This window comes from Pongo pygmaeus, chromosome 1 (genome assembly GCF_028885625.2).
Source record: "Pongo pygmaeus isolate AG05252 chromosome 1, NHGRI_mPonPyg2-v2.0_pri, whole genome shotgun sequence".
Taxonomy (NCBI): Eukaryota; Metazoa; Chordata; class Mammalia; order Primates; family Hominidae; genus Pongo; species Pongo pygmaeus.
The window spans coordinates 126,936,323-126,954,346 of record NC_072373.2 but is presented as its reverse complement, the minus strand read 5'-3'; the positions used below and the strand labels follow the sequence as shown (position 1 = coordinate 126,954,346).

The window sequence follows — 18,024 nt, the reverse complement described above, 5'->3', positions numbered from 1 at the left end:
CTGGGAATACAGGCACACACCACTATGTCCAGCTAAGAACATTTATATACATAGTTCAAAAACATTATATTTACATATCATACCCGTGCACCTTTCTCTCCATTGGCACCTGGAAACCCAGGGAATCCAGTGGAACCCTACAATAATAAAAGTAAATAATGAACAAACATGGCAATTAACGTTTTCAGTCACAAGATGTAATTTATTTTGGAACAGAGTGATTTTCACACAGCTGTTAATATTTAAATCAAATATATAAATTTTAAGATATCATTGAAGTAATTGAAAATGAACTTACAATGACATCTGAAATCCTGGAAGCATTGAAAGCACAAATTGATAAAACATTTTAGTTTTTAACCTTCGGAGTAAATGAATTAATCAAGTATTATTTCATCTCTTGTTATAAAATAGTAATTACAGGACATTTTATAGAAAATGTATTGCAATGTAAAATTCTTTGTATTTGCTTCAACTCTAAAGAAAAATCCTATTTTCACAAACAGGAATAGTCAAATATTAAAATATGAATTTTAGAAAATGTTTTTCCTGAATTAATATTATCATATGTCTATAGTTACCACTTTTGAGTTGAGTATTTTTACACTTTTAAAACTAGATCAATTCATAGACTAAAAACCTTCCTCCACTTTTTCGATTTGGTGTTTGAATACAACTATATCTAGCTGAAAGTCTATTTCAGGCACCCAAGCATTAAAATCCTGTTTTTTAGAATTCTGAAGACACAATTTTGAGATTTATATTAGTTATGCATCAGCTAAATGCATCAGCTAAGTAAGTTTGGTACATTACTTATGCTCATCAAGTATAGATTTTTCTTCTGCAAAGTGAGGGCAGTAATACACAGCTTACAGGTAATTTGAAATTTGTGGGACTTTTTCTTGGTATAAAAATAATAATTATATATAATTAATAATTATTTTAAAATGTAATAAGTTTATAAAAACACTATTTCATTTACAAATGGCCACATTTTACAGATGGAATACAATATAATCCCCAATAACCAAATTTCCCATATGATCTTGCACATATATCTAAATTTTTATCTTCTCATTTATTTGATCATGATTGTGATTAGCTTCCCTTATCACTGTATCATTAAATAGAGAAGATTAGTGTTCACATCCTTGCTGCTCAACTTGTTAATTATGAGACCCTGAAAAGGAATGAATGGAGAGTTTTCCTGTTTAGATCACTGTATGGATTAAGTGCAATAATACGTAAAATGTCTAGCCTCTGTGAGAATACTAGACATCAAATTTTACAAACTTCCCCATATATTAAGGGAAATATAGCAAAGCCTTCTTTGACTTGAATACACTCCTTTCTTTATCTAATCCACTCACTTGCATTGAAATACCCCTAAAAATAATGTTTCTCCAAGTGATACATGGCTCCTGTGTATCAGAATAATCTAGAGTAGTTGCTAAAAATATGGATTGCTAAGGCACACTCCACATCTACTGAAACTGAAACAGACTCTCTGGCAGTGAGGTCCAGGAATCTGCATTTTTACCAACCTCTCGGGGTCACATGTGCTGTGAAATCTTAGAAGTCTTGAAGCTGTATTCTCAGGCATGTACAGTTGGAATAGCCAGGTGTAGAGTATTACCTACTCACAGGAGGTAACTATTTGGCCCTATTCCCAATTTGAAAGTAGTGAATATTACACACTTATCAGGAAGGTAAGATGCTAGCAATTTGTATTTTCTACACAATGCTATTAAAGCAGGTCAATAAAATTGTATGTGATACCCTATGGCAGCTGATAGTCAAAATAATAACCTGAAGGATGCACTGCTAAGCTGTTTTTTATAACATGTTTTCCTATACGTTTCAATACATGCCTATATAGCTAACTTGTGATCAACCTGAGAACAATTATTAGGATGTGTAATATTAACGTGCTGGGGAAAAAAATCTCTGCAATTACATTTTGAAGAGCTTTCAAAATCTCTTTTCTTTCTCTACACAGAATCAGTCAGCTACGTCTAGCACAGTATTACTATGTGACTATTACAAGAATTGGACCAATGAGTATAATACAGTATGAAAATAAAAATTTTGAGGGGGGGACAAATATTCAGTTCTGTCCTGACTAGAAGAGATAACTAAGCATATTTATAGATACTCATTTAAGCAAAGAGATATTACGCACCAATTTTGTTTTTCATAAATGTATATTCTTACGCAGAGTTTCTACTCTAGGAAATTGATAGAAAACACAGAAAAATGACCAACCCACCAATTAATCAGTTGAATATACGGAAATGTTATTTTTTGTTTCCCACATAAGGAATTATCACCAAAATATATAATTTCTATGAAACAGTATTACCTGTTTTTATATAGAAACACACAAAGGCCATAAAGTCAAATATTAATTGTGAAATTGGCTCAGTCAATAAATGTGAAACTAAAAATGTGATATTTTTAAAACGCTGTCTGAAATATAAAGGTATCCTACCTTAAAATAGATTTTATTTTAGAAACAGCTATCATTTTATAGCACATGTGGTGCTACATCTTTTTAATACCTTTATGGTTTATATTGCTACTAAGAAATTAATAAGATGTCAAATTACAGTCCTTAATCTGCTTGAAAGAGACTGGTAAAGGCATTTCATTTTAGTAAAATAAAAATTTAAATTTATTCAAAATTCATCAGCTTACACATATGAAAAAATACAAAGCTATCTTTTATCTTTGATGTCCCAGTCAGTTTTTCATTTTAGAACAGAGAAACTTAAAAGCTTTTTGATCATAGAAATAATAAATGAGTTATGAAGAGAAGCATTATGAAGAAATAAAGAATAAAATTCCAGACATTTCGGTAAAAGTATTAAAAAATGTTGGATACCTCTAGGAAGAAACATTTCTGTTTAGTTATTCTGTTGCATTTTGTTAATAAAAACAATTCAAAGAATATTGATCAGAGAACTTAGGAAAAAAAACAGAATTTTAAATAAATTCATAAAATAAAATTCTACTCATTCATGTAATATTGTGACAGATTCCTATGTTTTTAAATCAAAACAAAACAATTGCAATTTAACTTAATAAATAGATCAAGAATGCATGAAGTGATGTAAGGATAGCTTGAGGTCCTGGATTATGCAGTGAATGGCTTCTTTTACTGATAATATTTGTGAAAATGCTTGACATTTGAAAGGAAGCTAACTGGGAGACACAGCAGTATATTAGAGATAATATTTAAATGATAAAAAGTATTAATCAGTGTCCTGAGTACAGCCAGAAAATATTTAAATTATGTCTGTATTATTTTTAAATCACAGATGCCATAAATCTTATTTTAGAAGAGTTCAAAAGCATTATATTTATCCCCTGCTACTCAAGGAAGTATTTTTGGGGAAACTCAATGAACAAATTGTAAGACAAAGCTGTATAGCAAGCCTAAGACAGTGTTATCACGTGGCAGTGAGGGAACACAATGACATGCAGTTTACATATTCAGGGAGAAGAATATTTTTGTCTCCCATAATTACATGTGAAACTTATGAATAGATACACGTTTAAGAATGTTACAAAAACAGGATTTGCCATACCTATTGTTTCTGTTATGCCTGAATGGGTCAAACTCAATAAACTGATAGATTGATATAAACTCATGTACATATAACTAAAAGAATGATATAACTGAAACTACCCAGCACTTCTCTGTCTCCCTCCTGTATCATAACCATTCTGTTATTAACAATCAACATTTATATATTAATTCACTTAACAAGCTTAATTTAAATACTGAATGCATCAAGTGCATCCTTAACAAAGTTTTAGGATAGGTTTGAGAAAAATTAGTACACCGAGGTAAATATGCATTTTGAAAACCATATTTTTATGCTTAAAATATGTATATTTCAAATAGCCAAAAATGAGATTTGAGTGATACAGTGAATTGAATGGTGGCTCCTCAAAATTTATATCCATATACAGATCTATGGAACCTGTGAATGTTACCTTACTTGGAAAAAAAAAAAAAAAAGTCTTGCCAAATGCTATCAAATTAAGGAAATGGGATCCTCCTGGATTGCCTAGGTGGTCCCTAAATCCAATGGCAAGTGTTCTTACAAGAGACAGAAGAGAATAAGACACACAGAAAAAAGGCCAGTTAAGAAGGGAACAGAGATTGGAGTCATGAAGTCACAAGCCAAGGAATGCCTGGGGCCACCAGAAGCTGGGAGAGGCAAGGACAGATTCTTTACTAGAAACTCTGGAGGGAGCATGGCCCTATGACACCATGATTTCATACTTCTGGCCTCCAGAACTGTGAGGCAGTGAATTTCTGTTGTTTTAAGTTAGTAAGTTTGTGGAGATTTGTCATAGCAACCCTGGAAAAAAAAATACTCATGGAAATAAGGGTAATAGTGTGAAAGGTGCATTAATTAAAAAAAAATCAAGTGGTAATTTAAACCCTTAGGATAATAGAAAGGAAATCAAAAGCCATTATCCATCAAATGTCTTCCATGTTAAAACTTCCAGATATACTAGGATAGTTCTTGTTCCAATTACAAAGAATTACCGATTATGCCTTCATTTCATGACTCCTTCTCCTAAAATACTGCGATCCATAATCACCTAAGCTCTTTGAGCTCCCTGCACTCCAGGTGTCCACACACTCTATGATTTTCCTTGTGAAATTATTTTTAGGTACTCATCATAATATAGAGATGTTACAAACTGTAAGGTAATCATATGTGATTAATATTATCTTCACGAAATGTTAATAAACTATAAATATCAAGCTGTTTTACCTTTGGACCTTGTCTTCCTGGATATCCTGGTAATCCTGGAACTCCAAGTTTTCCCTACAGTTAAAATATATAATAATCAAAGTAATGTTTTAAGTTGAATTAAGTTTACATAATGATTTCAATATTTTTTCTAAATACTAGAATCACATATTGTACACTCAAAAGGAAGATTTGCAGATTTTTGTCATTATTTACCTTCATTATGTTTCTTCATGTGAATAAGAAAATTGTTGCTTTGAACGTATTTCTAATGTTATAATGTTGCCTAACTTAACATTTATTATATAAGTGATAGTGCCTTCTTTAGGTACATGCACCCTGAGGTTTTAAAGAGAACTCTACACTTCTTTGTGAATTCTAAAGCATGGTTAAAAATACTCCTAAGCTTTTTCAACATTAAATACTATTTTAAATTAGTTGATGTAACTGGCACAATATTTAGATTTTATCACTCCAGCTAGAGTAAATCTTTTTGATAAAGTTATTTCATTTACCCCAGTCTAAATATAAAACAAGGCATCATGAGTTACTTAACTTTTCTCAATGAGTAAGTAAACCTAGATATGCAAAGAAATTCAGAATTAAATTTTAAGACAAATTTCTTCTTTCACTCTAATATGTTGAAATATCTGGACTAATAAATATAATATGTGTTGAGAGCTTTAGCTAATAATGATGGTTTTTGTGGAGTGTTTATTCCACCAAGCAGGTAACTGAATACACTATTTTGTTCCAGTGCAATAAGGTTACCTTTCAATCTGAAAGTGCTAAAACAAAATTTAAGTTATAATGAAGTCCAACAATGTGTAACAAATACCAGATGGTTTCAAATATTATCCTAAACAATTTACCTCCCTAAGATTTCTATCTGAACAAAACATTAATTAAAAAAACACAGGTAGAAAGATAAAAAAAAAGAATTGAATAAGATATGTGTGTGGAATTTTACTCTGCATCCATTTCCCTAATAAGATACTTACAAAAGCACACTTCATTTATAAAATATTATTTACTAATGTCTTAAACATTAGAAAGCATAATGTATCATTATTTTCAATGTACATTGAACAACTAAAAATGGAAAATAAACACAAGTTCAAATTTGTATGTGCATTGATAAAAGATGAACAGAAGCTTATAAATAAAAATAAGTATTTTACTGGATGAAGCAAGGCAAAAAAATTAAGAACATGTTTTATGACCTTGTTATTACAGATTGAACTAAAGAGTTGTCCAAGTCATGATCAGCATTGCATAGATAAGTAGTCTTCAGATGGAAAATATCAAACAAACCCTAAGAAGCATACTTATAATGATGTCCCCTTGGATACATTATCACAGCTTGTTTTATACCATCAATGTCAAGATAAGTAAAATTATCTAATTCTGATCACAAGCTATTTGTTTTCTTTGGTAACTACCACATTAGAATGTATGTATATACTCTAATTCATTTTAGGGTCATTTTAAAGTAAATTCTGGCAGAAAGTTTGTATTTTCAATAGGATGATAGGCAACTTCAATAAACTAGCATATACTAATGAAATGTTAAAGAAGAAAAGAACTGTGGGGTAGTTTAAGCTCCTGACTTATCACAATAGCTTGTGTGACTGTTTACACATGATACAGCCTAAGAAGACAGGAAGGTCCCAGGATACCCTTTTAACCACTGGCATTGAGCATTTTAAATGAAAGGGTTTAAATGCCCCGTAAGGCCTTGTTTTCCCCTGATCTTTTCCTTTTGCTTCCAAATCACTATAACATTGTTCATTAATTTACAATTAGCAATGTGTTTTCAAAGTGTGAAACTCTAGAAGTTTCAAAGTATGAAACCCGATAAGAACTGTCACATTAGATGATTCATAGGGACATGAGGAATTTTCTTTTTGTCTATTCACACTCTCTATCTAATACCTATATCATATATTTTCTTTCTGAGATAGAATGGTGGGGGCTCCTATTTGTAATTTTCTTAAATAGCATTATTGCGGCACTATTCACAATAGCAAAGACTTGGAACCAACCCAAATGTCCAACAATGATAGACTGGATTAAGAAAATGTGGCACATATATGCCATGGAATACTATGCAGCCATAAAAAATGATGAGTTCATGTCCTTTGTAGGCACATGGATGAAGCTGGAAACCATCATTCTCAGCAAACTATCGCGAGGACAAAAAACCAAACACCGCATGTTCTCACTCATAAGTGGGAATTGAACAATGAGAACACATGGACACAGGAAGGGGAATATCACACACCGGGGGCCTGTTGTGGGGTGGGGGGAGTGGGGATGGATAGCATTAGGAGATATATCTAATGTTAAATGAAGAGTTAATGGGTGCAGCACACCAAAATGGCACATGTATACATATGTAACAAACCTGCACGTTGTGCGTTAAAGTACAGTAAAAAATAAAATAAAAAAAGAAATTATGGTATGTTTGTTGTAGAAAATATGGACATACACATATAGAAAAGGAAACATTTGAATTATACCAACAAGAGATTACTGATATTTTGCTTTAGTGTATATAATGTAACAACACTTGTCATAGACATCTCTTGCTTGTCGTCATAGACAAATGTTATTACATTATAACATGAAGTCAAATTTCAATGTTGCCTAATATTATATTGAAATATAAATGTAATGGTTGCAAATCTTTTTGATGCAACACATAATGCCCCGTGTCTCTCAAACAATGAGTATTATAATTATCTGGGGATGTTTTAAAACATATTGATACTTGTGTCAAGCCCAGATTAAAATTAAAATCTCTTGAAGTTAGGCCTAAATACCAACATTTTTTAATAGACTTATGTGAAATGCATGTTTAAGTGGAAAAAATAAAAGATGATTCTACTTGGTCTATAACCTTAAGTAGACACTCTTTCATTGATTCTTTCATCCTTTAATCACACATCCTTTAATTCTCAACATCTAATGTGGAAGAACTCTAAGAGTAGCTGATTCTACATGGCCGAGGAGGGCATAGAAGACTAGAAAATAAGGAGAAGTGACAAAAGAAGTGTTCATCTCATGATTATACCTCTTAGGAGTATTTAATAGGAATTTAACAGAATTCCCTATTTAATATAGACATATATATGTAGGTTATATATATATATGAAAGAAAAGGAATCTTTTTAATTCTATCCACAAGAGATTATTATTTATATTTTGCTTTAGTGTATATAATGCGATAACACTTGTCATAGACATTTCTTGCTTTTTTTTTTTAATTTAACTTCACAGTACATTATAGAAAATTTAAGATATCACTAAATACTTTCCGGAGGCAAATTTTAATGTTGCCTAATATTACACTGAAATGTAAATGTAATGGTTGCAAATTTAAAATGATAATGAAACATTTTATCTTTAATGTAGTAAGAACTCAATTTCTGACACCAGTTATTGAAAGAAATTTAAATGATAATGAAACATCACCTGCAAGAGTACCAGTGAATTTAAAGTCATTTACCAACCTTTTCTCCTGCTTGACCTGAAGGACCTGGGTCTCCAGTTGGGCCTGCTCGACCTTTGGGTCCTTCAGGGCCATCTTCTCCTCTTGGGCCAATTTGACCAACTTCTCCCTGAGGCACAGAATGACAACATTCTTATGAGTGAAACTTCCTTTACAAAAATTGTTAACAGTGAAAAAATTATGACAGTGAAAGAGATCTGATATAACAAACTCCATCTTGCCTTTTACCTTCAAACTGCCCTTGATCGTTCCTGGTCATGCAGCAAGCTAACATTGGGAGAAATGTACTTTATAGTTTAAATGATGACAGTCCTTCCCCAAACAAATCTGCCTTTATAAAAACTAATACAAAGCCACAAGGTTAGAATTATGAGAGGGGTGTGAATTCCACTAAAATGTAGGCATAGTAAAAAATTACCAGCCATTGTTCCGGAAGTTATAATGTTTATAACTTCCCCAATTACTTCTGTAAATAACGTCACTATGTATAACATAAGATTGGCCTTTTGAGATGTCTTTTTAGACTTTTGCATTTCTGACAACCAGCTGACTCCACCCAGACCCATGACTAGTGATTTAACTGGCCCGGTGGTCCCCAGCCAGAAGCTGAATCAGCACACAAGGACCATTTTCCATACCCCTATGATTGCATCCTCAACCAAGCAGCAGTTCTCATTTCCTAGCCTCCTGCTCACCAAACCATCTTTAAAAAACCCTATCCTCCAAATTTTTGTGGAGGCTAATTTGAGTAATAATAAAACTCTAGTCTCCTATTCAGCTAACTCTATACGTAGAGAAAGAGTTTGCAGTTCCCCTGTCTTGATAAATAGGCTCTGTCTGGGCAGCAGGCAAGATAAACCCATCAGGCAGTTACAAAAATATATTTGGAAATTGAAAGGCATAAATTACAGTCTATTGAAAGTCAGAGTTTTCAATTTTGGTGTGTTTACTCATGTTTTTGTTCATGACAAAGAGGCTTGAAAGTGTTTGACTTCATCAATCTTTTCATATTTAATAAACAACTGACTATAGTCTGATATTTGAAAATCTACAAAAGCCGAATCCTATCATATATGACATTAAATTGCTTTTAATGCATCTGTGTTGCAGAGAGAGGGAAAAAATAATTATAAAGATTGGTCAGCAGCTTTGGAAATTGCTGTTTGGAACACAAGAAAAATATCTCTATTTTGTACTTGGCTTTTATCTTTAATGTTTAAGAACTTGTATATGGATGTTATTGCCCCCAATCCTGCATGCAGACTTCATTTGAATTTTAGGAAAACAAATATTTTCTATACAATGCTTCTTTATTCAGATGTATTAGGTACTAGTATATTACTTAAAAATAAATCTTCCCAATAAGGCATTTAATTTGCTTTAGATAACTAATAATTCTGTTTATTTTCTATAATGTATTACTAGAAAAAACTACTATTTTTACATTCAAAAATTGAACACCACCATATAATGAAAATTCATGAAAGTTACAGACATATACTTTCCAGGCAGCATAGCTCATTATATATGAACAAAATTTAGAGCAAGCTTTTCAAATTACTTCTAGTAATTTGATCATAACTTTCTAATGTCCTGTGTATAAACAATACTAACACGTGTGTGTGTGCATGTGTGTGTGTGTGTGCACATGCATATGCATGTTTATTATGGGACCTATGGAAATATAACATTTAAAGACAATTGATACTACACTATCTCCACAAAAACTAAAATCCCTGAATCTTTGTATAAAAACTTAAATGAGTAAAGACTTAGGTAGCACAAACATTTTATTCATCATATGCTTACTATATTTAAAGATAAGCAAAGGAAAAAATATATATATATATTAAATTTTATGTACTAGTGCACATTTTCTTTATACTTACTCTGTCACCTTTTAGACCCATGTCACCTTTGAATCCTGGAAAACCATCTTCACCCTAAAACATTACAAAAGGAATTAAATAGGAGTTTAATCAGTCCTTTGGAGTAACCTAAAATATTGCTATACAAATTTATGTGCTGATAATGAGGGAAAATTATTTTTGAGAAATGTGAATGGTAGTTGTGAAACTTCCTCCTCCCTTTTCCAACTCTAGCCACAGATCCTGATCCCCAATATCATCTCATATTTTCACAATTATCGGCTATAAATTACCCTAGAACATTTTTCACAAATATGTTCATTAAATCTTATTTTATGAGGGAAATAACCATTCTCCCATAACAATATGTATTCTATACTAGTTAAACAAAAAGTAAATATTTAGCCAGGTGTGGTGGTTCACACCTGTAATCCCCACACTTTGGTAGGCCAAGGCGGGAAGATTATTCGAGCCCAGGAGTTTGAGGCCAGCCTGGGCCACATGGCAAAACCCATCTCTACAAAAAGTACAAAAATTAACCAGGTGTGTGGGTGCATGACTGTAATCTCAGCCACTAAAAAAGCTGAGGTGGGAGGATCGCTTGAGCCCAGGAGATCAAGGCTGAAGTGAGCCATGATCGTGCTACTGTACTCAAGCCTGGTGACAGAGCAAGAACTTCTCCCCGCAACAACAACAGCAAGAACAACAACAACAAAAGGAAACACTTAATTATCATTTTAACTTTGTATTACAAGAGCTCTGGAGTAACAAACAGAATGAATAAAATGATTTCCCTTTAATTTACTAATTTATGCCTATAAATTTTATATTGTATATATTTTTTATCATGTCCATTAGATAAATGCCTTCTAGCTCAATGTGTTCTGTATCTTACAATCTTCTTTCAGGTAAAATTAATTATATAAAATAAAAATTAATAATATCCTTTGCAGGTAGAATTGCTAATTGTAGCACTATACACACGGAGCAACAATGCTGAAAACGGAGTCATTTAATGAAGAGAGGAACAATTTGGGCTATGGAAATATTTTGTATCATTCTTATTGAAACCTAGATTTTTCAGTAAGTTGCATAAACAACCTTACTATCTCTTAAGTTCAAGAAAAAAAAATTAAATTACTAAGAAATAGTCATTCATGTATTCAATAAAATTAATTGAGCAATTACTCATCCAAAGTGCTGTGGAGTATTTTGAGGTTTTTGTTTTATCAGTAAAATCTAAAAGTGGGCCAAGCACAGTGGCTCATGCCTGTAATCTCAGCAGTTTGGGAGGCTGAGGCAGGTGGATCACCTGAGGTAAGGAGTTCGAGACCAGCCTGGCCAACATGGTGAAACCCTGTCTCTACTAAAAATAGAAAAATTAGCCAGGCATGGTTGTGGGTGCCTGTTATCCCAGCTACTCGGGAGGCTGAGGCAGGAGAATTGCTTGAACCTAGAAGGTAGAGGTTGCAGTGAACCAAGATCACTCCACTGCACTCCAGGCTTGGCAACAGAGGGAGACTCCATCTCAAAAACAAAACAAAACAAAACAAAAACAAACAAACAAAACTGAAAGTGGGACATTTGCAGTTATTTTGGTACAGATGAAGTAGAAAGGGTGTCTGGAGAAGAATGCCAAAATAATGATGATAATGATGATAATGTATGGCGCTGGTGGAGGGGGTGGTGAGGCAGGAGGTTAACAGGGAGGGTTTGATGGAGGGGTTTTTATTTCAGTTGGTAGAAATGGATTTGATTTGAGAATTTCAGAAAAAAACATTTTGGGCTGTGTATGAAAACAAAGCTAGGAAGGATAGGCACAAATACCTCCACATCTAGCTGCCAAAATGACCTCTTTAAAATACAAAACTGGTCACATCAATTTTTACTTTAAAATATCCTAATGGTATCAAATTGCTAATAATCACTATAAGGCACCTCTCTTCACCACATGATCTAGCCCTTCTTCACTTCTTCAGTCTTTTGTCTTGAACTCCTCCTAAAATTAACCTCTCCATCTTGCGGCCTTCACTGAATAATTATTATTGCAACAATATGCCATCCTGCATTTTCTACATCATAGGTTGTTTTCCTTCTACTAAATGGCTGAACACAAGAATCCTACTTAATTAACCCGTGAGTCTCCAGTGTCAAACATATTTTGGACCTTCAGTAACCACAATGTTCAATAAACATTTAGTAAATGCCTCAGTGTGAGTTTAGCAAGGTATATTAAAGTCCAGAAAATACCAAATACTGGGTACTCGTGAATATGAGACCTAACCCTGGAAAGAGATTCAAACTGTCATCTTGCATACTCAAAGAACTCTAGCATGCCAGGGATTTTTTTTTTTCAAGAGAAAATCATGCCATTTTCACCACCCTGCCCAGGATGCTCTCTGTACTGAATGTGATTGGGCAATGGCAGAGGCTTAAGAGCTGAAAATGACCACTGAACTTGCTATTGACAATTGTCTTCATTACCTCCTCCCTAGAGAAAAACATAATTACACAGTTGCCACGCTTAGTTTAAAGAACACTAAACTCTATGTCTAAAAATCACTTATAGACTCTGACTATAGACAGAGTTTTATTTTAAAATTATTTTTAAAGTGAGAATTCAGTCTACAGGGAGGCTATTTTTCTCATGTTTTAGTTTTCAGCATATTCACGTTTAAAAAGCAATTAGATGATTTAATTAGGTATTTCCTTATAACAAATGTCATTTTTTAGCAAGTGACATATCAAGTTATTAAGATTTCTACTATTAAAATGATCAGATAGAGAAAAAAAGAAGAAAACATAGTTTTAGAAGATGTATACAAGTGGAATTCATCTATGCCACCTAATTTATTCAGCTGTGTCGTTCCAGACTTAAGAGACAAATTTGAGGCTAAAAAAGAGAGAATTTTAGCCATAATTAGAGTATTAACTTGCTATATCACCTTTGGTTAACAATTAACATCATTATATATAAAATATTTTCCATTTTATTCTATCTCTTATGAGATAAATGATCAATTATCTTGCACACTCAGAGAAATGAATAAATAAGGCATACTAAAAACTCATCAGGACTTAATCCTTCACAGAGTTTGAAAATATGGAGGATTCTTATCATTAAAAATTCTAAGAACATTTATATAAAGTTTCTCTAAATCTATAACTTAGAAAACTAAATTGTAATCTATAATAAAACATAATTTACTACTTGATTGGTATATTAGATAGAATAAAAGGTATAGCTGAAAAATATCTTTAAATTTTTTTTAGGAAATTTTCTTTATTTTACAGACTTCAAATGAAGCTCAGAGAAAGTAACTAGAAAAACTAGAATAAGAACCCAGAATTTTTGGTTCCCAATTTAAAATTTTAGTTATTTTCCTCTATATATACTTGCATCTTCTGAGACCATACACCCTAAAAACAATGAGCAATTGTTAATAAGCTTTCCTATATACAAAAAAATGTATCTTTTTTTTTTTTTCCTGTATGGCTTTGTCCTCATATATATCTAGTCATTTATAATTTTATTTGCCTCTGTCACTTTGCAACTCTCCTAACAAGTTTCAGCAGTTAACAACAACCCCACCCCAGTCAGGCAATTTTCTTTTAAACACTGCCTAGCCCCTCTAAAAATCCTTGATGGGTACTAATTCCAGAGAAAAACATTTTCATTGTTACTTACATTTCTTAACAAGAAAAATTCTAAACAGAGACATTATTTTTAGTATAGGCAACCTACAAATTACATGTTAAACCCTACCTGACTCACCACTGTGCTCATTTTTCAATTCAGTGAGACACTATACAGTCTTCTCTTGGTATCTAGGGGTGATTGGTTCCAGGACCCTAACCCAACTTCCTGTATCGAAATCTGTGGATGCTCCAGTTCTTGATATAAAAAGCTATAGTATTTATTTATAGCCTACCCACATCCTCCTCCTTTATACTTTAAATAACCTCTAGAATACTTATAATACCTAACAAAATCTAAATGCTATATAAATAGATATTTTTTTATTTGTATTATTGTATATTGTTGTACTATAATTTTTTTTGACTGACAGGGTCTCAGTCTGTCACCCTGGCTGGAGTACAGTAGCTTAATCATGGCTTATTGCAGCCTTGACCTCCTGAGCTCAAGCAACTCTCCCTCCTTAGCCTCCCAAGTCGCTGGGACTACAGGTGCGCATCACAGTACCTGGCTAATTTAAAAAATATTTTGTAGAGATGAGGTCTCACTACTTTGTCCAGGCTAGTCTTGAACTACTGGGCTCAAACAATTCTACTGCCTTAGCCACCCAAAGTGTTGGGATTATAGGCATGTGCCACTGTGCCCAGTCATATTATAATTTTTAATTTAATTTTTTGTTTTTCTAGTATCTTTGATCTATGGTTTATTGAATCCATGGATGCAGAACCCATAGGGAGAGCTAACTGGTACTCCGAAGTTCATCTAGGTGGTCGGGATGAACTGAGATTACCGTTAAGTAGGTGAGCTAATGCGAAATGCATGGCCTTTTTCATGCAATAAATCTGACAACATAGTTGTTTACTTTTAGTATGTAACAGTAGCTTTTTTCAGATAAAGTATAATGGATATAATAAATCCATCCCTTTTTGTTATCCATTCCCTATTGGTATCAAATCCACACATAAGCCTTTTGATAATATTGTAACTATGAAAATAAATGACTGTCCATGAAAAAATATTAGCATGTGATATAATTTGGATATTTACCCACCCAAATCTCATGTTGAAATGTAATCTCCAATGTTGAAAGTGGAACCTGGTCGGGGGTGATGTGATCATGGGGGTGGATTTCTCATGAATGGTTTATTTAGCACCATCTCCTTGATGCTGTCCTCCTGATAGTGAGTGCGTTCTCAGGAGATGTGATTGTTTAAAAGCATGTGGCACCTTCTTCACCCCTCCTGCTCCTGCTTCCAGTACATAGGATGCCCGTTTTCTCTTTGCCTTCCACTGGAAGTTTCCTGAGGCCTTCCAAGAAGCAGATGCCACTATGCTTCCTGTACAGCCTGCACAACCATGAGCCAATTAAACATCTTTTTTATAAATTACCCAGTCTCAGGTATTTCTTATAGCAGTGCAAGAACAGTCTAATAGAATATGGTCTTATGAGTATGATATTAACAATAGTTAATATCCATGTATATCTCACAAAACCTACCAATATTTATACTATACAACTATGTGTTGTTTTAACTTTGTATGAAATTTTGTAGTAAGAATTAATTCAATACTGATTCTGAGTATATTAGTCCGCTTTTACACTGCTATAAAGATACTACCTGAGACTGGGTACTTTATAAGGGAAAGAGGTTTAATTGACTCACAGTTCTGCATGGCTGGAGAATCCTCAGGAAACTTACAATCATGGTAGAAGGCAAAGGAGAAACAAGTACCTTCTTTACAAGGTGGAGGAGAAAAAGAGAGGAAGGGGAAGTACCAGGCACTTATCAAAAAACCAGATCTTGTTAAGAACACACTCACTATCAGGAGAACATCATGAGGGAAACCGCCCCCATGATCTCATCACCTCCTACCAAGTACCTCCCTAGACAGGTAGGAATTTCAATTTGGATTAGAATTCAACATGAGATTTCGGTGGGCATACAGCTAAACTCTATCATTGAGTAATGTCATTCCTTTTGCATTTCATCATAATCTTTGAAGGATTTGGGGCTCTGCACTCCCACTAAACATATCCTTGAAAAAAATCTGAATGTCATGTTCTTCAGCAAAAGCCAATTACCTATAAATGCCCTATAAAAGATGCCATATTCATTCATAGTTTTAGGTACATTATTTCATTCACTTCTATCTGGTTGTAATTTTTATCTCTTGCATTAACACTATTGATTTGTGTGTAATACTATATAGAAAGACTTCCCCTTTCCACAATTGATTTAGTGTACTTCTAACTTTCCTGTTTTGTGCTGAATTTGTTTAAACAGTTTGGGGATTTCAGTAGGGAAAAAAGGAATAAACATTCATATGTTATCCATCTAACTAGATAACATCTAAATCCTGTAGCAAATCAATTACTAAGGCCAACCCTATGATTTATAAAACTTAAGCACATGTGAAAAAAAAAAAAGAAAAAAAGGATGCAGAATTAATTCTCTTAGGTAACATAATTTAGTTTCCGTTCTAGTATTTAACCCTCATCACAAGATATAAGACATTGTTTTTAAGTTGTGAGGATAAAGGGTACAAAATTATACTAGCATTGTGTAGTATGTAGTAATCACTCAATATATTCAAGAAATAAAATGTCCGTTGAATAAATTTAAATGTTAACATAATACACAGAAATTAATACCACCTAAACAATTATATTTTACCTTTTCACCTTTAGATCCCTTGAGACCTCTGACACCATCTGCTCCCTGTGGAATAAATTAGAAGTATTAAGTGAATATAACATTTCACATTGAAAGTAAATAATGTAAAAACGATTTAACGTTACCTTTACTCCCCGGGGGCCAGGGTAGCCAATAGGGCCTTGTGGACCAGGAGGACCCTGAAATAGATTAATCACCACTTATATGTGTAAGAAACTGAAAGTGCTACTCATTTACATACTATAATTTTACCAAATAATCTACAAGGATATGGTTTTTTTCTACTGCTAATATTTGATAAAGACTTTTTGGTAGTTTACTCTTTATTTCTAGAATCAGATATGATGAGAAAAACATGTAACTAGCACTACTCACTCCAAATTTATTATGTCATATATTCATACTAAAAATACGATATTGAAATGGACTAATAAGGCAAATCTTACAAGTATGTAAAATAATGTAAACAATTCAAAAATTAATAACTAGATTTTTAACCTAAAATATGCTATACTAATGTCTATAACAGTTATTGAAAAACTAACAAGATTGATAATTTCAAATAGAAAATTATAAATTAGTAGCATTCACTTCATCAAGAATATAATCAAAATTATATATCTTCCAAAAGCTGGTTTTTTCTCTAGTCTACCTAGATAAAACGTTCTATCAATAATAATTTATAATTTCCTCAGTAATGCTGAAATTTTAATGCTATTTTAAAAGAATTAAAAACAACTATAAACACAATGATCCTACCCTTGCTACTGTAATCTAAAGTACTAACATTGAATATGCACATATTACATTTCACTTTGACATTTTAATAACCATTGGTCTTAATTAACATTTTATTAGATAATGGTTACCAGAAAGTAATAAGTAATAATAAAATTGGGGTTACATAAGCAGTTCAGTAATATTGAGTAATTCTTGTCCAATTTCATTGTTTATATTATTACCATTTACTCCATATATAATACACATGAAAAATATGCACGTATTCCTAGCCATGGGAATATTTTTTAAAAAGAGAGAACATAGTCTAATTTCTAAAATTACTGATATAAAATTAAAAGTAGTCTAAGATATCTTTTTTATACCCAAAATAACCATATGAACATGATTTATATATATGAGATGACCAAATTAAGGCATTTTGTCTTGGAAATTTATTAATAGGACATCTAAATGGATACTTTGGAACTTACCAGAGCACCCTTTTCTCCAGACTGGCCTTCTTTCCCAGGATGACCCTATATTTAGCAAAAACATACACTGATAAGATGTAATATAAACATAGTTGATAATACTATGAAGTATTTCTTTTGTTATTAAATCCACTAAGATCTTACTCTTTACGTTTCAAAAACATTGAACACTTTTTCATCAGTGTGTATGGCTTTAAATAAATTTGAAACTATGGCATTTGGAATTAAACATTATAAGCTTATATTTGATGGATGTAAGTTTCTTCAAATACATAATGCATTTG

At 32.6% G+C, this 18,024-nt stretch overlaps 1 protein-coding gene across 2 annotated transcripts in view; it reads right to left on the bottom strand.

Moving 5' to 3' along the window:
* COL11A1 (collagen type XI alpha 1 chain) overlaps positions 1 to 18,024 on the bottom strand; it is a 243,202-nt gene that overhangs the window by 107,730 nt on the left and 117,448 nt on the right. For both annotated transcript variants that reach the window (XM_054450666.2, XM_054450675.2), the window contains exons 26-32: positions 17,741 to 17,785; positions 16,655 to 16,708; positions 16,530 to 16,574; positions 10,179 to 10,232; positions 8,291 to 8,398; positions 4,797 to 4,850; positions 84 to 137 (exon numbers count right to left, since the gene is read on the bottom strand). In XM_054450666.2, coding sequence (XP_054306641.1) covers positions 84 to 137; positions 4,797 to 4,850; positions 8,291 to 8,398; positions 10,179 to 10,232; positions 16,530 to 16,574; positions 16,655 to 16,708; positions 17,741 to 17,785 — 414 coding nt within the window. The remainder of the gene's footprint in view (positions 1 to 83; positions 138 to 4,796; positions 4,851 to 8,290; positions 8,399 to 10,178; positions 10,233 to 16,529; positions 16,575 to 16,654; positions 16,709 to 17,740; positions 17,786 to 18,024) is intronic.